This window comes from Harpia harpyja, chromosome Z, assembly GCF_026419915.1.
Source record: "Harpia harpyja isolate bHarHar1 chromosome Z, bHarHar1 primary haplotype, whole genome shotgun sequence".
In the NCBI taxonomy this organism is placed as follows: Eukaryota; Metazoa; Chordata; class Aves; order Accipitriformes; family Accipitridae; genus Harpia; species Harpia harpyja.
Window position 1 is genome coordinate 89,391,992 of NC_068969.1, and position 18,936 is coordinate 89,410,927.

The 18,936-nt window shown below is 38.8% G+C and overlaps 1 protein-coding gene across 2 annotated transcripts in view; it reads right to left on the minus strand.

Moving 5' to 3' along the window:
* Positions 1 to 18,936, minus strand: part of CERT1 (ceramide transporter 1) — a 70,516-nt gene that overhangs the window by 48,827 nt on the left and 2,753 nt on the right. For both annotated transcript variants that reach the window (XM_052777675.1, XM_052777674.1), the window contains exon 2: positions 17,361 to 17,495. In XM_052777675.1, coding sequence (XP_052633635.1) covers positions 17,361 to 17,495 — 135 coding nt within the window. The remainder of the gene's footprint in view (positions 1 to 17,360; positions 17,496 to 18,936) is intronic.

Here is an 18,936-nt window from a genome sequence, read left to right on the forward strand (position 1 = left end):
ATCTTAACTTAATTCATTTCAAACAACTTTTAAAACTGGTCATGCCTTTACTGAATCACAGAACACAGAGATGCAAGAAGGGACATGTGGTGGGTTGACCCTGGCTGGACACCAGGTGCCCAGCAAAGCCGCTCTACCACTTCCCCTCTTCAGCTGGACAGGGGAGAGAAAATAAAATGCAAGGCTCTTGAGTCAAGATAAGGACAGAAAGATCACTCACCAATTACCATGACAAGCAAAACAGACTCATCTTGGGGAAATTAATTTATTGCCAATCTAAATCAGAGTTGGATAATGAGAAATAAGAACAAAACTAAAGGCACCTTCCCCCCACGCCTCCCTTCTTTCCGGGCTCAACTTGACTCCTGATCTTCTCTACCTCCTACCCGCTAGCAGCGCAGAGGGACAGGGAATGGGGGTTGTGGTCAGTTCATCACATATTGTCTCTGCTGCTCCTTCCTCCTCACGCTCTTCCCCTGCTCCAGCATGGGGTCCTTCCCACAGGACACAGTCCTCCACAAACCTCTCCAACATGAGTCCTTCCTGCAGGCTGCAGTCCTTCATGAACTGCTCCAGCATGGGTCCCTTCCACGGGCTGCAGTCCTTCAGGCACAGACTGCTCCAGCGTGGGTCCCCCACGGGGTCACAAGTCCTGCCAGAAAACCTGCTCCAGCGTGGCCTCCTCCTTCCACGGGGCCACAGGTCCTGCCAGGAGCCTGCCCCAGCATGGGCTCTCCACAGGGTCATAGCCTCCTTCAGACACATCCACCTGCTCCAGCATGGGGTCCTCCATGGGCTGCAGGTGGATATCTGCTCCACCGTGGACCTCCATGGACTGCAGCGGGACAGCCTGCTTCACCATGGTCTTCCCCACAGGCTGCAGGGGAATCTCTGCTCCGGCACCTGGAGCATCTCCTCCCCCTCCTTCTTCACTGACCTGAGTGTCTGCAGGGCTGTTTCTCTCACACAGTCTCACTCGTCTCTCCCAGCTGCTGTTGTGCAGCAGTTTATACCCTTTCTTCAACACGTTATCAGAGAGGCACTACCTTCACTGCCAATCAGCTCAGCTTTGGCCACCAGCGGGTCCACCTTGGAGGCTGGCATTGGCTCTGTCAGGTATGGGGCCAGCTTCTGGCATCTTCTCACAGAAGCCACCTCTGTAGCCCCCCCCCGCTACCAAAACTTTGCCACACAAACCCAATATAGGACACTGAGTCTCCTACTCCAAGCCCCTCTTCTTGAAACTGCATTTGCTATGTTATTATTACTATATATGAGAAAGATGTTTATCTGCTTTAGGGTAGCAAACCTGCCACATCAACATGTCAGGCTTCTATGCCTGTTCCCAGCCACTCATCTGCCAGGCTCTCCTTTAGCCACGTGATGGGGGACATGCATCTACAACAATGGAATATTCTCCCCAAAATCACCCAAAAAGCAAGCGTACAAGAATTAGCTATCAAAGTTTTTCCTGCCATGATAGCATTCCTCTGCTGCATCTCTCTGAAGCCCTTTGGGAGGAGTTAAAAGCAATTACATGCTACACAGTTAGAAAGACTTGCCAAAAATTCATCTTAAATGCCTGCAGTACTACTGATTCCACGCTTCATACACAACTTACTCCAGTACACAACCATCCTTGCTTTTTTTTCCCTTCCTCATCTCTAACCTAAACATCTTCTAATGTGATTTAAGACCATTATCTCTCTGACCTTTTCAAAGGCAGGTTTATGTACTCCCTTTCTTTGCATAGCAACTTTCTATATATTTGAAAATCTATGCCTCATTGGTAAGACAGGGAAGGGAAATGTTTTCCTCAAGGTCTAGCTAAAAACTTTAAACACTATTCTGGGCCATTCACTGCATGCACACTTCTGCATTACCTACAGTTAAGAGACTAGGCCATCTAAAAATCAGGTCTAGGGTTATACTCAGCTCACTGTGCAGTTTCATGTTACAAAAAAGCCAGCTGATCAGGTGGTCCTGTTAGACAAGTTGCTTAAAGATAAGAAATAACCACTAACAAGGCTAAATACTGCTTCAAAAGGAAGTTGGGCAGGTGATACAGGATTTGTTCATGACAGATGTAAGTTACCTATTTACCATCTTACAGTACTTAATTGCCTATTTTCCATATTTTTTGGCAACTGAAATAGGACCCATTATTTCCTCCCGTTTTCCTCTGCTTTTTTTTTTTTTCCAAAATAAGTCCACCATAAGAACACCAAATTAACTGAACATGAAAGGCAAGTTCTCTAATATGCATTTTACCAACAGCAAATAAACACTTGAATCACATGTGACCTGTTCTTTTCTTAACACAGAACAAATCAAGTTGTTGCTGATTAACCCTTTTCTCAACCAGGAACGTGTTCACATTTCGTCTTCATTGATAACTTGGCAGACTTCAGTATGTAACTTTTTGGTATCATCTGTTACATTCTCCTCCCCACCAAGCTATGGACAAACTTGCTTGGTTTCCCTCTGGCTATAAATGCTTTTATTGTTTTCTGTAGCAGAGACCACAAAGTGTTATTTATTCACCACTTCTCAGGTCTGTCCTTTATTCTTCTAACATCCTCATCGGACTAGTTTGAGCCTCTCCTTACACTTGCTGGAAGTTTTTCCATTTCTCTTCCCTTCACCTTCTTCCTGTACATCTCAACCCATTTCATTTAGATCTCCTTTTTTCTGAGGTTCACTCTTTCTAGTCTAGTGTTCACTTTCCCCCTTATGCTCAGAAGTGATCGTAAAATTCTACAGTTCTTAGCCAGCTGCCTGACCAGATGTTGGAAGATAAATAGTGATTTTCATCTGTAACAAGCTAAGGACCTGTGCTGAGGCCAGGATTTGTCCTACTGCCTTTCACAACGAAGAGAAGGCAAGAGGAATGTTTTAGTCATGCAGGGAAGCAGAAAGCAAGGAGGAGTTCACCATCTACCCTCAGGACCTAAAGCACATTGGAGAGCTTCGGCTGCTTTTTCCTGACACCCCCACCCTACAGCAGCCTCAAGCAGCAGACATATAAATCGAGGGCACTGGGGAACAAAACCCAGACTGACATGACACTGTGAATGGGAGCACCTAAAAACCTTTATAGTGTTTTCAAAGGTGAGTTGGGCAGACTAAGACTGTGGTAGAAGCAGCCTATCTGTGCACCAAGGGCTCCTTCTAGAGCCAGCATTTAAAAAAAAACCCAAACAGCTAAATCATAATTCCATGCAAGAATATGCAGCAAGAAATAGGCCTCCAACATCCCCAAACACCCTTTCTGTATGCCTCCTAAGCTTTCTTCCGAGGTACCTGCAGAGAATCCTGATGAAATAAAGGCAATTGCAAGTATTCAAGTGTCCCAGGTCTTTCTGTATAAAACTGATACTAGCTCTTAAATTCTAAACAAGCAAGAACAGTTTACATGAAGAAACATTTACTTGGCTACAGTTACTGAGGAAGTCCATAGCCAGCTCAGGTCTCATGAGTCATAGCTGACTGCATTGCCACAAGATCCTTCCAGCTATACAGCTCTCAGGCCTGAGGTATTCACAAAACAAGCTTCAGAGCAGTACCTGCTTGAAAAATACTGGTTCAAGTGCTTAAGGCAAATCACACAGGGAAGCTTAAGTGGTTTTATATACTTCATAACCTTCAAGAGTACTCCATGGGAAAACAAAAATAAATACTTGAACGAATAAACTTTCGCTTGCTCTCTCAGTACTTTAAATGTTATTTCTTCTTTTCCGTACAGAGGAAAGCCAGGGCGGTTCACACCAGATCCAACTCAAGTCTGCATAACACAACTATTAAAAAGAATGCTTGTGCTGCTATTCCCATTGCGGAACTAAAACTTATCTACGGTGAACTTACTGTAAAATTTTGACGTTTTTTCATATTAAGAAAACACCAGGCAGGGCACTAGGACACAAGACAAACTATAGAGGCCTAAAGAAAATAAGAACTATCATTCTTTAGTTTTCTGACACAAATGTCACTAGCATAAGTGTGACAGAGGCTGTTACCTAGCCCAGCTCCTCAGTTCACAGTTAGTAACAAAACAATACCATACACTGCTATGAAGATAACTGCAGTTTACAAATACACCAGTGTTACACACTGTAATAACATACATTAACTGAGTGAAGACAAGCATTGTACTTAACGTAATTCAGCACTACAAAGCTACTTATCCCTGAAGCTTTGACATAGCAGTCTGTTGTTGTTTGTGATGCCAATAAGTAATTTTTTTCATACAAGGTTACGAAAAATTTAGTATGGCTGCACATTGATTTTGCCCAAGGCTAAATGTGAAAACCTGTTCAGCTGCTGAATACAATTCTTCAATTTCTAAATTCCAGCCATCTTTAAGCCAGATTCCATAAAACCTCTAATGCTAATTCTCATTCATTGTTAGAACACCACATCGTTTACTTTTCTGTGGACTGAGTTATCACAGCCATGAAATCTTGTAAGAGAACTATATTCATAAAAGAGTAATTTTACAATGAAGGCAAATATTAAAGTATTACACGTATTATTTCCTCTAACAAAACTATTGCAAAACTGTGAGAAATCATTGCTTTAGAAAAGGCATTTTGTAAAGCAATGCATTTTGGTTTACTTAATTAGGTTTTACAAAATTCTCTTAAGGGAAAAAGCTTGAATAATCTGAATTCCTCTGTGATCAGTTAGCTTTCAATCATTAGCAAAGATTTTAGTAGCAGCTTTAAGCTAAAACATGAAACCTGGTATTCCCCCCCCTCCCCGCCTTCTATTAGTGCAGCTCAGAGTTAACAGAGCTTCTTATTCTTTTTTCCAGGTTATACTGTGGGAAGTGAGATGCAAGCCAGGCTATCATAACCAATGTTTGCCAGCTCAGAGCTGAATACACAATCTTTTCCTATGTGAACAGTGTCACTTTCCTACAATGCAAGGTACAATTTATCCATGGGTTTGTGGATTAGTTTTTCTACCATCCCCATGGAATTCCAGAAAAAGCGTCCCTTCTGCATCATTCTGCACCTTCCTGAAATCCTCCAGTTACAATCTACAAACTACCACTTCCTCCACAAAAAAAGGTGTTCAGAGCAGTTATCACACAACAAAATCTACGTATCTGGCTATATGTTCTCATAGGTCATTCAATAGGTTCTGGAACTGGATGTATTCACTCAAATGCCAAAACCCCCTCTTATCCTCTCTAGTTTCCAACAGGAAATCCAGAAGATCATTCCAGGATAATATGTATAGGACACGAAAGGACAAAGGGGCACAAGCAAATATCAGAATACACTAAATTGCATCTATAACAAGGTATTACTTTTGAAACAGACAGAAGGTCAAAAGAGGACTGTGTTCACACATAAGCAAGGGAACCGCCTCCAACAGGAGGCAGCAAATTGGACAAATGTGTATTTGATAATTTAGGAAGCAATGGACAAAAACACTATCACGTTACACAGAGGAGTAACATCTTATATGATGAGCTATAGAAATATTATGCTGAGGACTTTAAGAAGTAGCTTACCTGATGCAGTAGAAGGGAAAGCCAGTGAAAGCAATGTAACATAACAGGTAACAAGACCAAATTAAAAAAAAAAAAAATCTCTTAACTACCTTTTTCAGTAGGCAGCATGTATCAAAATAAAAATTACAGTTATTGAGAAGTGAGGCTATTACTAAAGTGTGTATTTTGACTGCAGAAGCAAATAAAAAAGAACCTATCTGATGCCAGGAAGGAAAAGTTATATGAACACTTTCTATATGTACTTACATTGAGGTACTAACAAAAACCCAAAGATAAAAAGTTTACTTCAAGATTTGTGCTGTATGACTGAAGGAATTAATTTTAAAAGTACACAGGAAAACTGCATTTCAGCTCCCATGTAAAAGCAGTTTGAAATTGGCAAAGGCTGTGATTATTCAGCTACAAAAAAACCCAAGTGAAAAACCTCAGCCAAGTTTCAAAAAGTGCACATCTTAAAATAATTTTTCTAAAGCATTTAATCCATGACAGATCCAAACTGTAGAGGAATTATGTCCCCTCCCTACAAAAATTAAAATGGCTGAAAACATGCTAACTTATGAAAAAACACTGAACAGAAAAGATAGTGAAATGAAGTACCACAGAGATTATTTGAAAGTTGTATTCTATATGGTGAGTAGTAAATCATCAATGGAAAAACCCTCTCAATCAGCTGAATCAAAATATGTGTTTTACCTATGAATGCTATGCTTGGTAAGAATTTTACCAGACAAGATAGTCTAAAAACTTGGTCTTTTGTGCCCTGTTAAATACTAAGGAGAAGTATTTAGTCAAGTTAGTGTACTTCTTTGTGGAGTCACTGCTCATTTTTCAGAATACAGCCTGAACACTTCTATTCCAAATGGTCTGTTCCTCCTTGTATCCTTCCTTAACATAACTTCCTCTGAATGAGCATCACCACTGTATTTTCCTTTAGAGATTTCTTCCTTTCCCAAAGTTTGAACACCCACAGCAAAATCCTCCCTCTGCTTAGGAACAATCCTTGTCCCTTCTTATTCTTTCAACCATGTACATTAATCACAAGCTATGTCTATAATGACTCTCTAGATTACTGTGGTGGCTTGACCCTGGCTGGCTACCAGACCCTCACCCAGCTGCTCTTTCACTCCCCCTCCTCAGCTGTACAGGGGAAGAAAATAAGATGAAAAGCTCATGGGTCAAGATAAAGACAGGGAGATCACTTACCTACTGCCATCATGGGCAAAACACACTCAACTTGGTGAAAATTAATTTAATTTATTGCCAGTTGAGAGTTGAATGATGAGAAACAGACAAAACTAAAAACACAGGCACAGGGGGATGGGGAATGAGGGCTGCAGTCAGTTCATAACACTTTAACTGTGCTGCTCCTTCCTCACACTCTTCCCCTGCTCCAGCATGGATCATCTCCATGGCTGCAGTCCTTCACAATAAATCTGCTCCAGCATGGGCTCTCCACAAGCTGCAGACTCCTTCAGGGTATATCCAGCTGCTGTGGTAGGGTCCTCCACAGGTTGCTATGTGGACATCTGGTCCAGTGTGGTCCTCTCCACAGGCTGCAGGGAAATGCCTGCTGCACAGTGCTCTCCTCCACAGGCTGCTGGGGAACCTCTGCTGGCCACCTGGAGCACCTCCTTCCCCCTCCTCCTGCTCTCACCTAGGTGTTCACAGGGCTGTTTCTCACACCTTTTCCTCACTCCTCTCCTTCTCACATACTGCTGAGCAGCATTTTTGCCCTTTAACTACAGTTACCTTGAGGTGCCACCACAGTGGCTGAAGGGCTCAGCTGTGCCCTGTGGTGGGTGCACTGGAGCCAGCTGGAACCAGCCATGTCCTGTGCAGGGCAACCTGGCCTTTCCTCACAGAGGCCACCCGGCAGTCCCCACCCTTGACATGTATACCCAGTGCAATTATAAAAGTCCATCAAGATCCATTTGTCTCTACCAGTTATTTTTGAAGTCACTTGGCTTTAGAAGTATAAACATTAAAATTACTAAATAAAGTCATTACTTTAATTTGACAAGGGGTTTTTTTTTTAAATATCATTAGCTAGCCTAGATCTAACTCTCAGGGTGGAACAACTTAGAGAAAGTGTTATACTTCATTGTTTATAACACATTTTATTAAAAATGTACTGAAAACCGAAGAGATGTTGCAAGTTCTAATCCACTTTATTTGTAACACTCCCCTCCTCCCGCCCCCAAAACAAAATCCGAGTAGATCCACAAACCTGGGGAATTAGGGTCTGCCAAAATTCACAACACAAAATTCTGGTTTCCCTTTCTGAATTCCAAAATCCAGGCAAAAACTAAGAGAAACATTGGTCTAGGTAGGATGTCTTGCCTTTCCTTGTTGTTACTCTTAAGCAACAAGAACCCACTTTTCAGTTACATCAGCTGGCTGTGTTGTTTTTTGGTTTTTTTGGGTTTTTTACAGGATATAGGAAAAGCTTACTGCAAACAAGCAAATAAACAAGACAGCTTTATGCCTACTGAAACAGTTATGATCCTTTTAGGTGGCAAAACATGGGACATCTAATTGTGTGCAACATTAAAAAGAAAACTTTCCCATAATGGCACATTTACACATGTAGAAAAATCTTACCAAGAAAACAGGCTTAAAAACATAAAAGCCTATTAAATGTTTTTACATTCGTTGCTACTACCCAAATATTTCACTTCAGGTCTTAGATTAGGATGTTTGCTTTTCAAAATGCCCTTCACCACTGCTTTTTCTTTTAAATAATAATCTTATCTTTCCAAAACCTAGCTAAAGTAGAGGCCGATTGCACCCATGAAAGCAAAAGCATGCTACGTAGAATTTAACATTACCTTGTTAGCATGCTATGCAAACTTTAAAATTAGCTTGGTTTAATCCATTGCAAAGAAGCTCTCTCATCAGCGAATCGCCTTTTTAAGTCTGGAACAAGAATATATTGGATGTGTTACTTTAGCAGTGAAAGCACATTTAAAATTTGAAACCTACAGTTCTCAAGAGTAAACGTGGTCAGCCTGGTTTTTGCACACCCAGCAGTGAGGTTCAGACGCAGAAGTGATCATATAAATAATTTTCAGATTTTTTGTTGGGAATCAACTATGCTATAGCCTTAGAGTATGTAATTTGTTAATTAATATTTTATCCAATTATTTCCCTGTTAATAACGTGGAATTACTATGTAGCATTGAGTCATGCTGTATTGGTTTATATGTAAACACACCTCTGACACATGATATTCCCAACTGCCTACTGAAAAAACCAATGACTTGCAATAGCAAGATCTAGTGTAACAAACACGCACTTGATATATCAGCTAAACTTTGGTCAAAGACATGGAATGGCACTGTGTTATTAGAAGAAATGAGGGCAAGACTGAAATAGTTGTAAAACAGCACAGGCACACAGCCATTGCCTAAAGTGATCTACTAGTGACTGTGGATACCCTATGTAAGAGGTCCATGAATGAGTGATGGGGTATTAACAGATTTAGATACACACCATGAGAAATCAGGATATAACTAGTGGGCCTGTCCTGTTTGAACACAGTCTGAAGAATTTTAAACTTTACTGAAGTCATTACAACTTGCCTTCAGAGCTAACTATCAGTTAATGACTCCGGGATATGAGATACTGACAATGGAAGCATACATGTCACTTCAGTGGAAACCAAACCAGAGAACTGAGTCCCCTGCAGAAAAATGTATGTGATGCTTCCCATGGAATCCATTAGGAGCAAAATATTTGCATTATCCACCAACATCATGCATCAGCCATGAGGGAAAAAAAAAAAAATCAGAATTACACCACCTGGAAAAACATCAGCTTAGAATTTATTTGAAATCAAGTTAAATTCATTAGGAATCCCATCATACACAGCAAGAAGCTGGAGTTATTAATCAGGCAGGAAGCAAGACAACTTCATATTAACTTTAGAGAATGCAGAAACCCCATGTGTCACTTTTTTTAGAGTTTACTTTTATAGGACAGTCAAATATAGGAGCAGAAATCACATATACACTGCTGCACCCCTAAAATCACTGTTTGTTTATTGATTACCTTCATTGTATCTCATACTATGTACTGCAGTGTGCCAGGGAAGACCCAAAACTTGTACATACACCAGCAACAACAGTACAATATGGATTTCACAAGAAAACCACGAGGCAACACCCAGAGAAGATACTCTACACTAAGAGAAAAGCCCTGCTTTGCAGCACTACATTTTGCTGGCAGAGAAAGTAGAGCACCCTGGACTAAGATTCATGGTGATGGGAATGGAAAGTTCCTATCCTGTGAAAGCAGTGGAGCTGCAGCTAAAGCAGAGGCCTGCTGTACCTGTGAAAGCAGCACCCAGACTTAAGATTAGCTTGGTTTGAATCCAAACATAAGCAACTTCATACAGTACAACTGTACAAGCATTCGTATAAACGTAGTATTAACATTACTAGCAACAGGCCTTATGCTAATTATGCAAGGCCCCAGTCCTGATCTGTAAGGCTCATTATCAACTTTTTATGAAAACTGGTTCTGTGACAGCTATACCTTGGTACCAGGTGTCTCTTATTATGACCTACAATTTAAGCACAACATAACAAAGGCCCTGAAAATACAGACACAGACTAAAAGCAGAGGCCCCAGAACCATAAGCAACTTGTTAATGGTCAATTACTGGTCAGTGAAAAAGTGCAACCTCCAGAGCTGGGAAGGCTGTTTTTGCTCTAAGTAGCAGCAGCTACACAAGGGAAAAAAACCAAATGTCTGAGCAACAGGGCAAGGCACCTGCTGCAGCCTGGGAAAGTAACACCTCCTCAACATCACACCACATGTAGGCCAGAACCAGGAGCCTCAATCATTTTATAAAAGATTGTTTTAAAAGATCCTAAACTGAGGGGGGACAAGCTGGCAGAAGAAGATGCCTACTTCAATTCTGCATCTGTCCTGTCATCCACCCCTTACTGAAGAGCTCTTCAGTCAGGTTACCTTGACCTCAGCAACTAGGACCATCAAGAACAAAGATAGCAGGCTAACTATATGGTACTGGCTACACGGTACTGCATACTTAGAGCTAATTCAGGATATAAGTCAGATATAAGACTGACTGCTTTGAATTCATAATGGTTATGGTTATAATGGTTATAATGATAATGGTTAGTGTGTAACAACTAACATACAGTGGTAATTAACAATGTGTAAGAACTAATTATAAGCACAAGGCATGTTGCTAATGAATGTCAGCCTAAAAGCTTTCATTCTAAAGTTTAAAATTGACCTGATTTGTCAGCCTAAACTCTCCCATCACAGCTATCTCTAATTCCTTTATATATATATACACACACACACAATCATATTTGTGGACATATATATCTATATATGCACACATATTTAGTTGTGAAAGAGCTTAAAAAGAGAGCATAAAGAAAAAGAGCAACTTTTCTCCTTAAAAGAGAGCAACTTAAAAAGCTTTAGGAATATATTAGACACTAGTCACAGTATAATCTGGGTTAAGTGCGTGGAGACATGAGGTAGCAAATTCTGTTCCAACTCGTCCTCTTAACTGAGGAACAGTGGACTTCAGCTGAGTGGAAAGACACACCAAACAGACGAAGAAGTGGCTGAAGTCAGCCAGAATATTTGATCTAATCCACATTGATTAGAATTCACAAGGAACATGGCAAAAGCAGCAAGTGTATGCCCAAAGGAGGAGGCAAAAGATGAACTGTGAGAAGCAGAAAACACTTGGGTAGTCATCTGTGAAGAACTATTCTGAGTGTATGCACAGAAGCAAAAGGGTGGAAAGTTAGCAACTTTAGGAGGCAGCAAAACAGGAGATGGCCTGGTGCAGCTGCTTATCAGTAGATAAAAAAAGAGTACTCTGACCTTTTTACTTAGGATTCTAGGAATACATATCAGAAAGTGAGATCTGGTATTGTACAAATCCTCAATAGAGATGTTAAAAATGTCATTAATGGCTATCACAAGACAGATCAGATTATCAACAGCAGGTTGACTAGCAGGACTATTGAGCAACTACAACCCCAGAGCAGGGTGACATATGAACTAACTGTATCCATGAACAATAAATCAACTATAAATCAATCTTATGAAGACGCATAGAAATTCAGATTGAGCAAGAATAAGAATTGCAAATACCACAGAAAAATTTGCCAAGATATAAAGTTACCAACTGCAAACACTGGAATTATTTAAGGCTTGGTATAGTGTCCATGAGAATGCTCCACAGCATGAAAATGCTCTGATACAAACCATGGGCAGGAATTATGATACTGAATTACATGTCAAATCATGAACACTGTTAAAACTTAATTCTCTTAATAAACAAAGTCAAGTGGGGGAATGATATTCTAATTGATAATAAAAAGTTGACAGAAATACTGTTGGATTACAACCCTAATTTCAAGTGTGTGGTAACACATGATTATATTCCAGTACTAAAGCTGAATTCTTCAGCAATATTAAGTAATCCTAAAATATTTAGTTAATATACAGAACTGATTTTTTTTCACATCTTAATCATTATGGAATTCTTCATCACAACATGAAGAACAGTCTCACCTAAGCTGATCTGGATGCATATTTTTCCACTTCTGACTTAATTTCCTCTATACACACTGAGGAAGAAATCCTCCATTTCTCCACCCTGCCAAATAATTGGTTTTTGCTTGCTCAGGTTATTAGCACTCTATAGCACTTCGATAAATACAGGGCAATGTTCTGACATTTTCACTTTGAACATCAACCGATGCATTGCTGGTTCAGGTAACTCAAAGACAGACACAAATTTGTACAGAGGATGTGAATGCTAAGAGTAATTGTCCAGCAGAATCCCATGTTCCAAGCAACTTCTGCCTGCTGCGCCAGCACCAGCCCAGTGTCATTATCTTTCAGGCATCAACTCCCTTTCTCTCCCTCACTCTCCTGTTGCTCTTTGGCATTTTCCTCTCCAGAATACAATCACCTCAGGCCTTTCACATATGAGGACACATTCCTGATCACACTTGCCTCTGTCTAGAATATCCATTCAGATTTCTCTCCTGTTTAGCCAAGATTTTCCACCAGTCTGGATTTAGCTACTTGACTATTTAAGGCACACACCAAAGCCTAGAAGTACTAATTGCAATGTGTCCTAAACAAACGCCTGTCTAGTTAGGGCTTGTATTCTATGCCTTAGTTTACTCAGGTCATCTTTTTAGTAGCAATTAAGGCTGAGGAAGCACTTTATCAAATTACAGAAAATGAATTATTTAATTAAATACTCATCACTTCATACTAAAATGGATTGTTTTCCAACCTCAGACAGTTGGAAACAGTATTTTCCCATGCAATTAGCAATTATTACAAATTTACTGCTATGGTATTTCTGCCCAGGGCACAGATTTATAGCGTAGCTTTTTTAATAAAAGCTTTCACCAACTAAAAGCTATCAGTTCCCATTCAACTTAACTAGCAAAAGGCTGAATCAAATCTATCAGTAGATAAAAGCTGCAATTAACATCATTCTTCTTTTATCATAAGCAGGTCTGTTAGCAATACCAGTTTGGAGCAGTAGCTAGAAAAAAGAAATCCAAAGTTTACCCACATTAGTCCTCCAAGTGAGTCCACTTCTATACACTACCACTCTAACTGCTTCCAAAATACTGTTACATTTCACATTATATAAAATTTAAAAGAAACACACCACGTACTGTTAATGTCAAGGTAAATTTTTGAAAGTCTATTTTGCAAGACATGATTCATCACGCTAGAAGTGTTTTAAACAATACTAAGAGTATTTGTCTAGCACTGACATTTTCAATTAAAAATACACATCTTTATTCTAAAACTTAAATATTTGTAGAGTTTAAAGTTTCTGTGAAAAGGAAGCTTCTGCATCTGTTTAAATTGACAAATGCATGAAGCATCCTCTGTTAACTTGTCAATCTATTTTTAAAAATGTCAATCTGTACTTCCTCTCACAAATGCCCAATTATTAATGGTGGCCAGCACCATTCTATAAATAAACTGTAAGTACTGCTAGAGTGAGGAAGGGTGGCAGTTCAACTAACCATATCTTTAAAAAGCAGGCTATGTTTTATATTATGAGTGGCTGATTACTGGAAAGAACAATCTTACTCTTTTGCAGACTATATGCAAGGAAATGAGAAGCTTAAAATTGGAAATGGCCAGTTTAGCTCTTTCACATACAGTGTTCTTATTCTTTTTGTAAGCTGGAATTAACACATTTATACCAGCCCTAATTTGTATCATGAAAATTTATTAAGTTCTTCACAATAGCAATTTATTGTTATTTAGAAAAAAAAAAAGCTAAGACAATTCACTAAGCTGTCTCTCTTAGGCAGACTTCAGTTTTCTATCTTCTTGCCTGTCCTGAGCTCCTGATAGTCACAATAGCTACTCAAGAAATCCACCCTTTCAGAAGTCCATTCTGAACAGCAATGGCTTGCAACTTGTATATTAATATAAAACATCATTACCACCTTCATTAAGCAACAGTGCTTTCTAATTACTGTTTCTAGGAAAAAAACCCCAACAAACCAGTTTACTTAAAATATCTCCATTATGCAAACTGAATTTATTCCTCAATCCTGGTCCAGGCATTTCCACAGAACTGCCTAAACGTCTCTTTACAAGACAATAAAAAGAAAGTGTTCTAAAAAAAGGCTAATAACAAAGAGCATGTTTCCATTAAGATTTTGACATGAGTATGCATCATCACAGTATAACCAAAACCAAGCAAAACCATTGCATCACAGTTATTGCAACTTGTTTAAGGTACCAAATTAGAAGTCAGTAAGTTTTTCTATATCGCTAATGTATACAGAAAGGAAGATGAAGACCAACACTGGATTAAAACAACATGGCAAGTATAAATCCCATCTGAAGAAAAGCTGGAGGTTAAGTTGGAACATAAGCTTTTGGAACCCTTCCTGTATAGGTAGTCACCTCTAGTGACAAAACCCACAAAGTTCACACATGGCAGAGTTTAAGCATTCTTAAAATTTATCAAGCATGACATTTCTCAAAGCCTTTTTCAAGATCCTCCATATGGATCCATGCAGAGGAGATATCCTGAGCAGCCAAATCCTTTCTGGAAAAACCCTAGAACTCATGAGATAAACACTTTGTTGTTAAGAATTTGTAAACAGGTTTGAAAACATGTCTCAATTAATACTACAACTTATCACTAGGCTGATCTTTATTGCTGGGAGTAAGACTACTCAGTGACAGCAGCTTTCCAAATTTATGCTTATGCATCAACAAAAGGTGGACATTCTATAATACTAGTAGCATTAATTACACACAGAAAATCATCACATTTCCCACTGAATCCAAACATGCATACCTAATTTGAGTGCCTAAAAGAAAGATTCATGAAATCCAATCACCCTTTCCTACAAGAAACATTACAGCCATCAACATCTCATACCACTCAAGTCCTGCTTTGTACTGAAGGAAAACTTACTGAAATATACCAGGTTAGGAGACAGGTAGTTACTGTGCCTCACCCTGGATCAGCAAGATCAAGGAAAACTAAACTTACAGTATAGTGAAATACTGTTGAAAAATATTCAAGATTAAGATCCTTACTACATCAAATCAGTGCTGACCATTAAGCCAGTAAGAAACCTGACTTCCCCTCTCTACCAAAGTAATCACAAGACGTACAGTAAAGAGTAATTCCACTGACAGTAAGAGTAGTTTTCACACATTATCATCCCAACATTTATTTTATCAGCTATTGGTGTTCTCTCATGCATGTAAATATGTGCTAGTAAGCTTATAATTAGCAAGATATTACAAGGACATGAAAGTAAAGATTAACTATGTACCTCAGGAAGAATATTTTAAACATTTATCTTTGAACATAATTAATTTTCTATTGAAAACACAGGTTTAAAAAAAATTATATGCAATTTGCTACCAAACAACTATCAAACCAGAAGCATTCACGCTATAACTTCAGCTCAGAAGAATAACTTCTGAAAAAGAGACAGAAGAGTCGCATGACAGTTTCAAAAGTAAATTCTATATCCTAGAGACAAGAAATGATCCAACAGTACTCCTGAACCTCTAATACTTACACAACAATCACTAACTGCAGCTAGAAATAATTAACAAGAATTTACTAGGTTTCAGAGATGCCATCTCAAACCACAATCTAGCAATTAAACCATCAAATACCACTCACAAAGCACGAGCCTGAATGAAAATGGAACAACAAAAACATCAGTTTAAATTTTAGAACTGTGCCCACTTTTTATTCTTTCTCCAACTCCGTAGTTTCTTTCTCAATGTACTCAAGAAGCTTAAGAACTGAAAAAAAAAAAAAAAAGCAACGATTCACCTCCAAGTTACCAGATGTTACAAGTGCCAGATAGAAGAGGAAAAAAACTTCTCACTATCTGTGAGAAGTTCCAGCATTACACACATCCTAGTCAGAAGATAAGCTCGCCAACTTCACTTCACAAAGTGCAATGTACCAAAACATGCCAGCAGCAATAGCAGCATCACTATAATCTCTCACTCCCCCATCACAACTGGAATTCACACTGCTGAGATGTGCTCTACAGCAGGCTTCCAGACATCCCTTGGCCTACCTCCTTGCCACCACCTTCCTGTCTCTGCCTGGTTGGCATGTTAAGCCTCTTGCTAGTGAACTTGAGACCTTTTTCAAAGTCCTGATCAGAGGCTGGTACTATTACAGACTGCCAAAAGGACACAAGTCAGAATTCGTAGAGACTGTTGTTGTGTACCATATATTCCTAAGTCAAATCTTGAGCAAGTTTTTAAAGTTTTAGCAGTTTAAAAAAGTTTTAAAATAAACGAGGTGATCTGTTTTAATTTTTAGATGACTGCAATACCTGCCAGACATCCAAATGTAAAAATCTGGTTTTTCTTCACGTTTTTTTTCCGAAATGCATCCAGTTGATGTAATCAATCCAGTCTTTTTTTTTTTTTTTCAGATCAAGACTTGTTTAATAAAATTCTATTTGCAAGCTGAGTATTAGTAAAAAAAGAAAACTTCCCATTTGTCAACCTTAATTCAGTTTGAAAAAAACCACATTTGGTAGAATAAGAATGCGAGTAGTAAGATTTAACACTACTACTCTAGGAACTTGGGTGCTACACAGAAGTCCAGCTACTTTTTCCCTAAATCACATAACTGGACTGACTATTTAACAGTAATGCAGAAAAGCTACAACACGCTTTTTGGTGAGCATTAGTCATAATTAATACATATCAATTCTGAAAGCCACAAAAAGCAGACTTTTTTCTTTATCTTCTAAGGCCAATTCATCTTTATGAGATTTCATTTATATGTAGGCTCTTTTTTCTTACCAGCATAGTACAGGATAAAACCAGCAACACATTAACTTATTCAGAGGAAGAAGCATGCAGAAGAACATTTTCTTTTGGAAATGTTCTACAGTCATGTTTGGAAAGTACAAAGAACTACTACCCTCTCTCTCTAGTGCAACATGTAAAAACTGTGACAGATGGTACCTCTTTTGGGAAGTTGGTCTGGGGTCTTAGGCCGACCTCTGGAAAAACCTTTGCAGCCTCCAGAGGCAAACTGTATCCCTACCCACAGAAACCTCTCACATAAGAAATGAAAAGCTGCTTGCTGCAGCCGCAAACAAGACAGCTTGTTTTCTTATTTGGAACTCCTTGCCTTGCTCCACAGTGTTCTGCTGATACTACTAACTTTCATAATAGATGACCTAATAGAATTTGCCATACCCATGTTTGCTTTCACCAGACATTAGCCCACAAATATGTAACACCTCAGAACATGAAAAGATGGCAATAATGAAATAGCACTTACTGTAATCACAGCCTTGCTCAGACAGATAGAGCCTCTACAGCCATACTCTGTTTCATCTTCAGACTTGTAATAACTGAGCGTGTTGCTTTTCAGAACTACCCATCGATCCTGCCACCCATGAATGTAGTTGGTCCACTGTAAAAAAAAAAAGATTCCAAAGATCAGCTAATAGAAAAATAACAATAAAGACAGTGTGGCTGATTTCTCAGGCTTTTAAGCACTAGGAGAAAAAAGCAACTTATTTTTAAAAGTTATTCCCAAATGAGAACTTCATTCTGCCCAGAGTTCCTAAGATAAATTTACAAACTCCTAAAGGTACTAAAAACCAGTTGTTTCAAATGAACAGTAAGATAACAGATGTCTTGACTGCAACTGCATTGCCAAGGCCAGTTAAAAAAAGGTGATAAACATACTTAAGACACAAATTGAAGAAAGGGGGAGAGGGGGAAAATCAAACATTAATCACCAAGGTGAGTTTAGCCACCTGATTTAAAATCTGGAGTTAGACCAAAAGCTAAACTTAAGTGGAACATGAAATAATTTATTTTATATAAAAGTTAATTTCTACAAAAAGTATTTTACTAAAGTATCTAGTTTTCTTCCTATAAATACAAACATGCCACTATGCCACAGTACAGCATATAACTATTGTAGCACCTAGACTAATCAGTTCTTAATCAATTTAATATTGCCCATAGATATTGTTTTAGGTTTTAATTCCTAACCACTTTCTCATTAAGAAGATACTTGCTTAGCAGCAGACATCCAATCATCCTTTTGCTATTCAGATTTTTCTAGGGACTCCACATTCACAGACGGAATGAAACCTATATTCCAGGAACAAGTCCTGGGTTCATCCTACAGAGATCTAATAAGAAGTGACTAAAAGTTCTGGTTATTAATCTTTTATATATTTGCATACTTTTTATACATTTGCAACATGTTCCCAACTGCACTTTGTAGAATCATATGACACTGCTAGAGCATCAGGACTGTTTTGTAACTCTGACTATACATTGGTGCTTGGCCTTCAATCACAGTGCAAAAATTATAAATTAGATAAAAATGGAAACAAAAGCATTGAAAATAATTTTATCATGCAAGCATTTCTTTGATCATGACAACCATTCTTTGACAAAAAACTCTGAGAGATAAGCTCTTTTTAGCATTTAAGTCTAACCATTATTCCTCATTTTGTAATATATAAATGGAGGGGAAGAAAGTTGACCAACAGTCTCATTTCCACATTATACTACACATATTAGTTAATACATGTCCCATAACTACATGTTAACTCTAGTAATAACAAGAGGAGGTCTAAGGAAAACAAATTCTATAGCTCAGAAATTCCTAACAAGTTTCAAGCATAGGTAAGACCTTAATTTGCTCTCCAGAGATGAAGCCCTTTTTGATCTCTTAATACATCAAATTGCTAAGTTCAGCATTTCTTAAAGAAAGCTTCAGCTGTGCTCAGTACATGAACTGGTAGCACAAGCAGTCATGGAGCCATATTACTTCTTGCCTTCCTCTCTTCCCATCTCTCATGTTCCCAACTCCTTCCAGACACGAAAGGCAG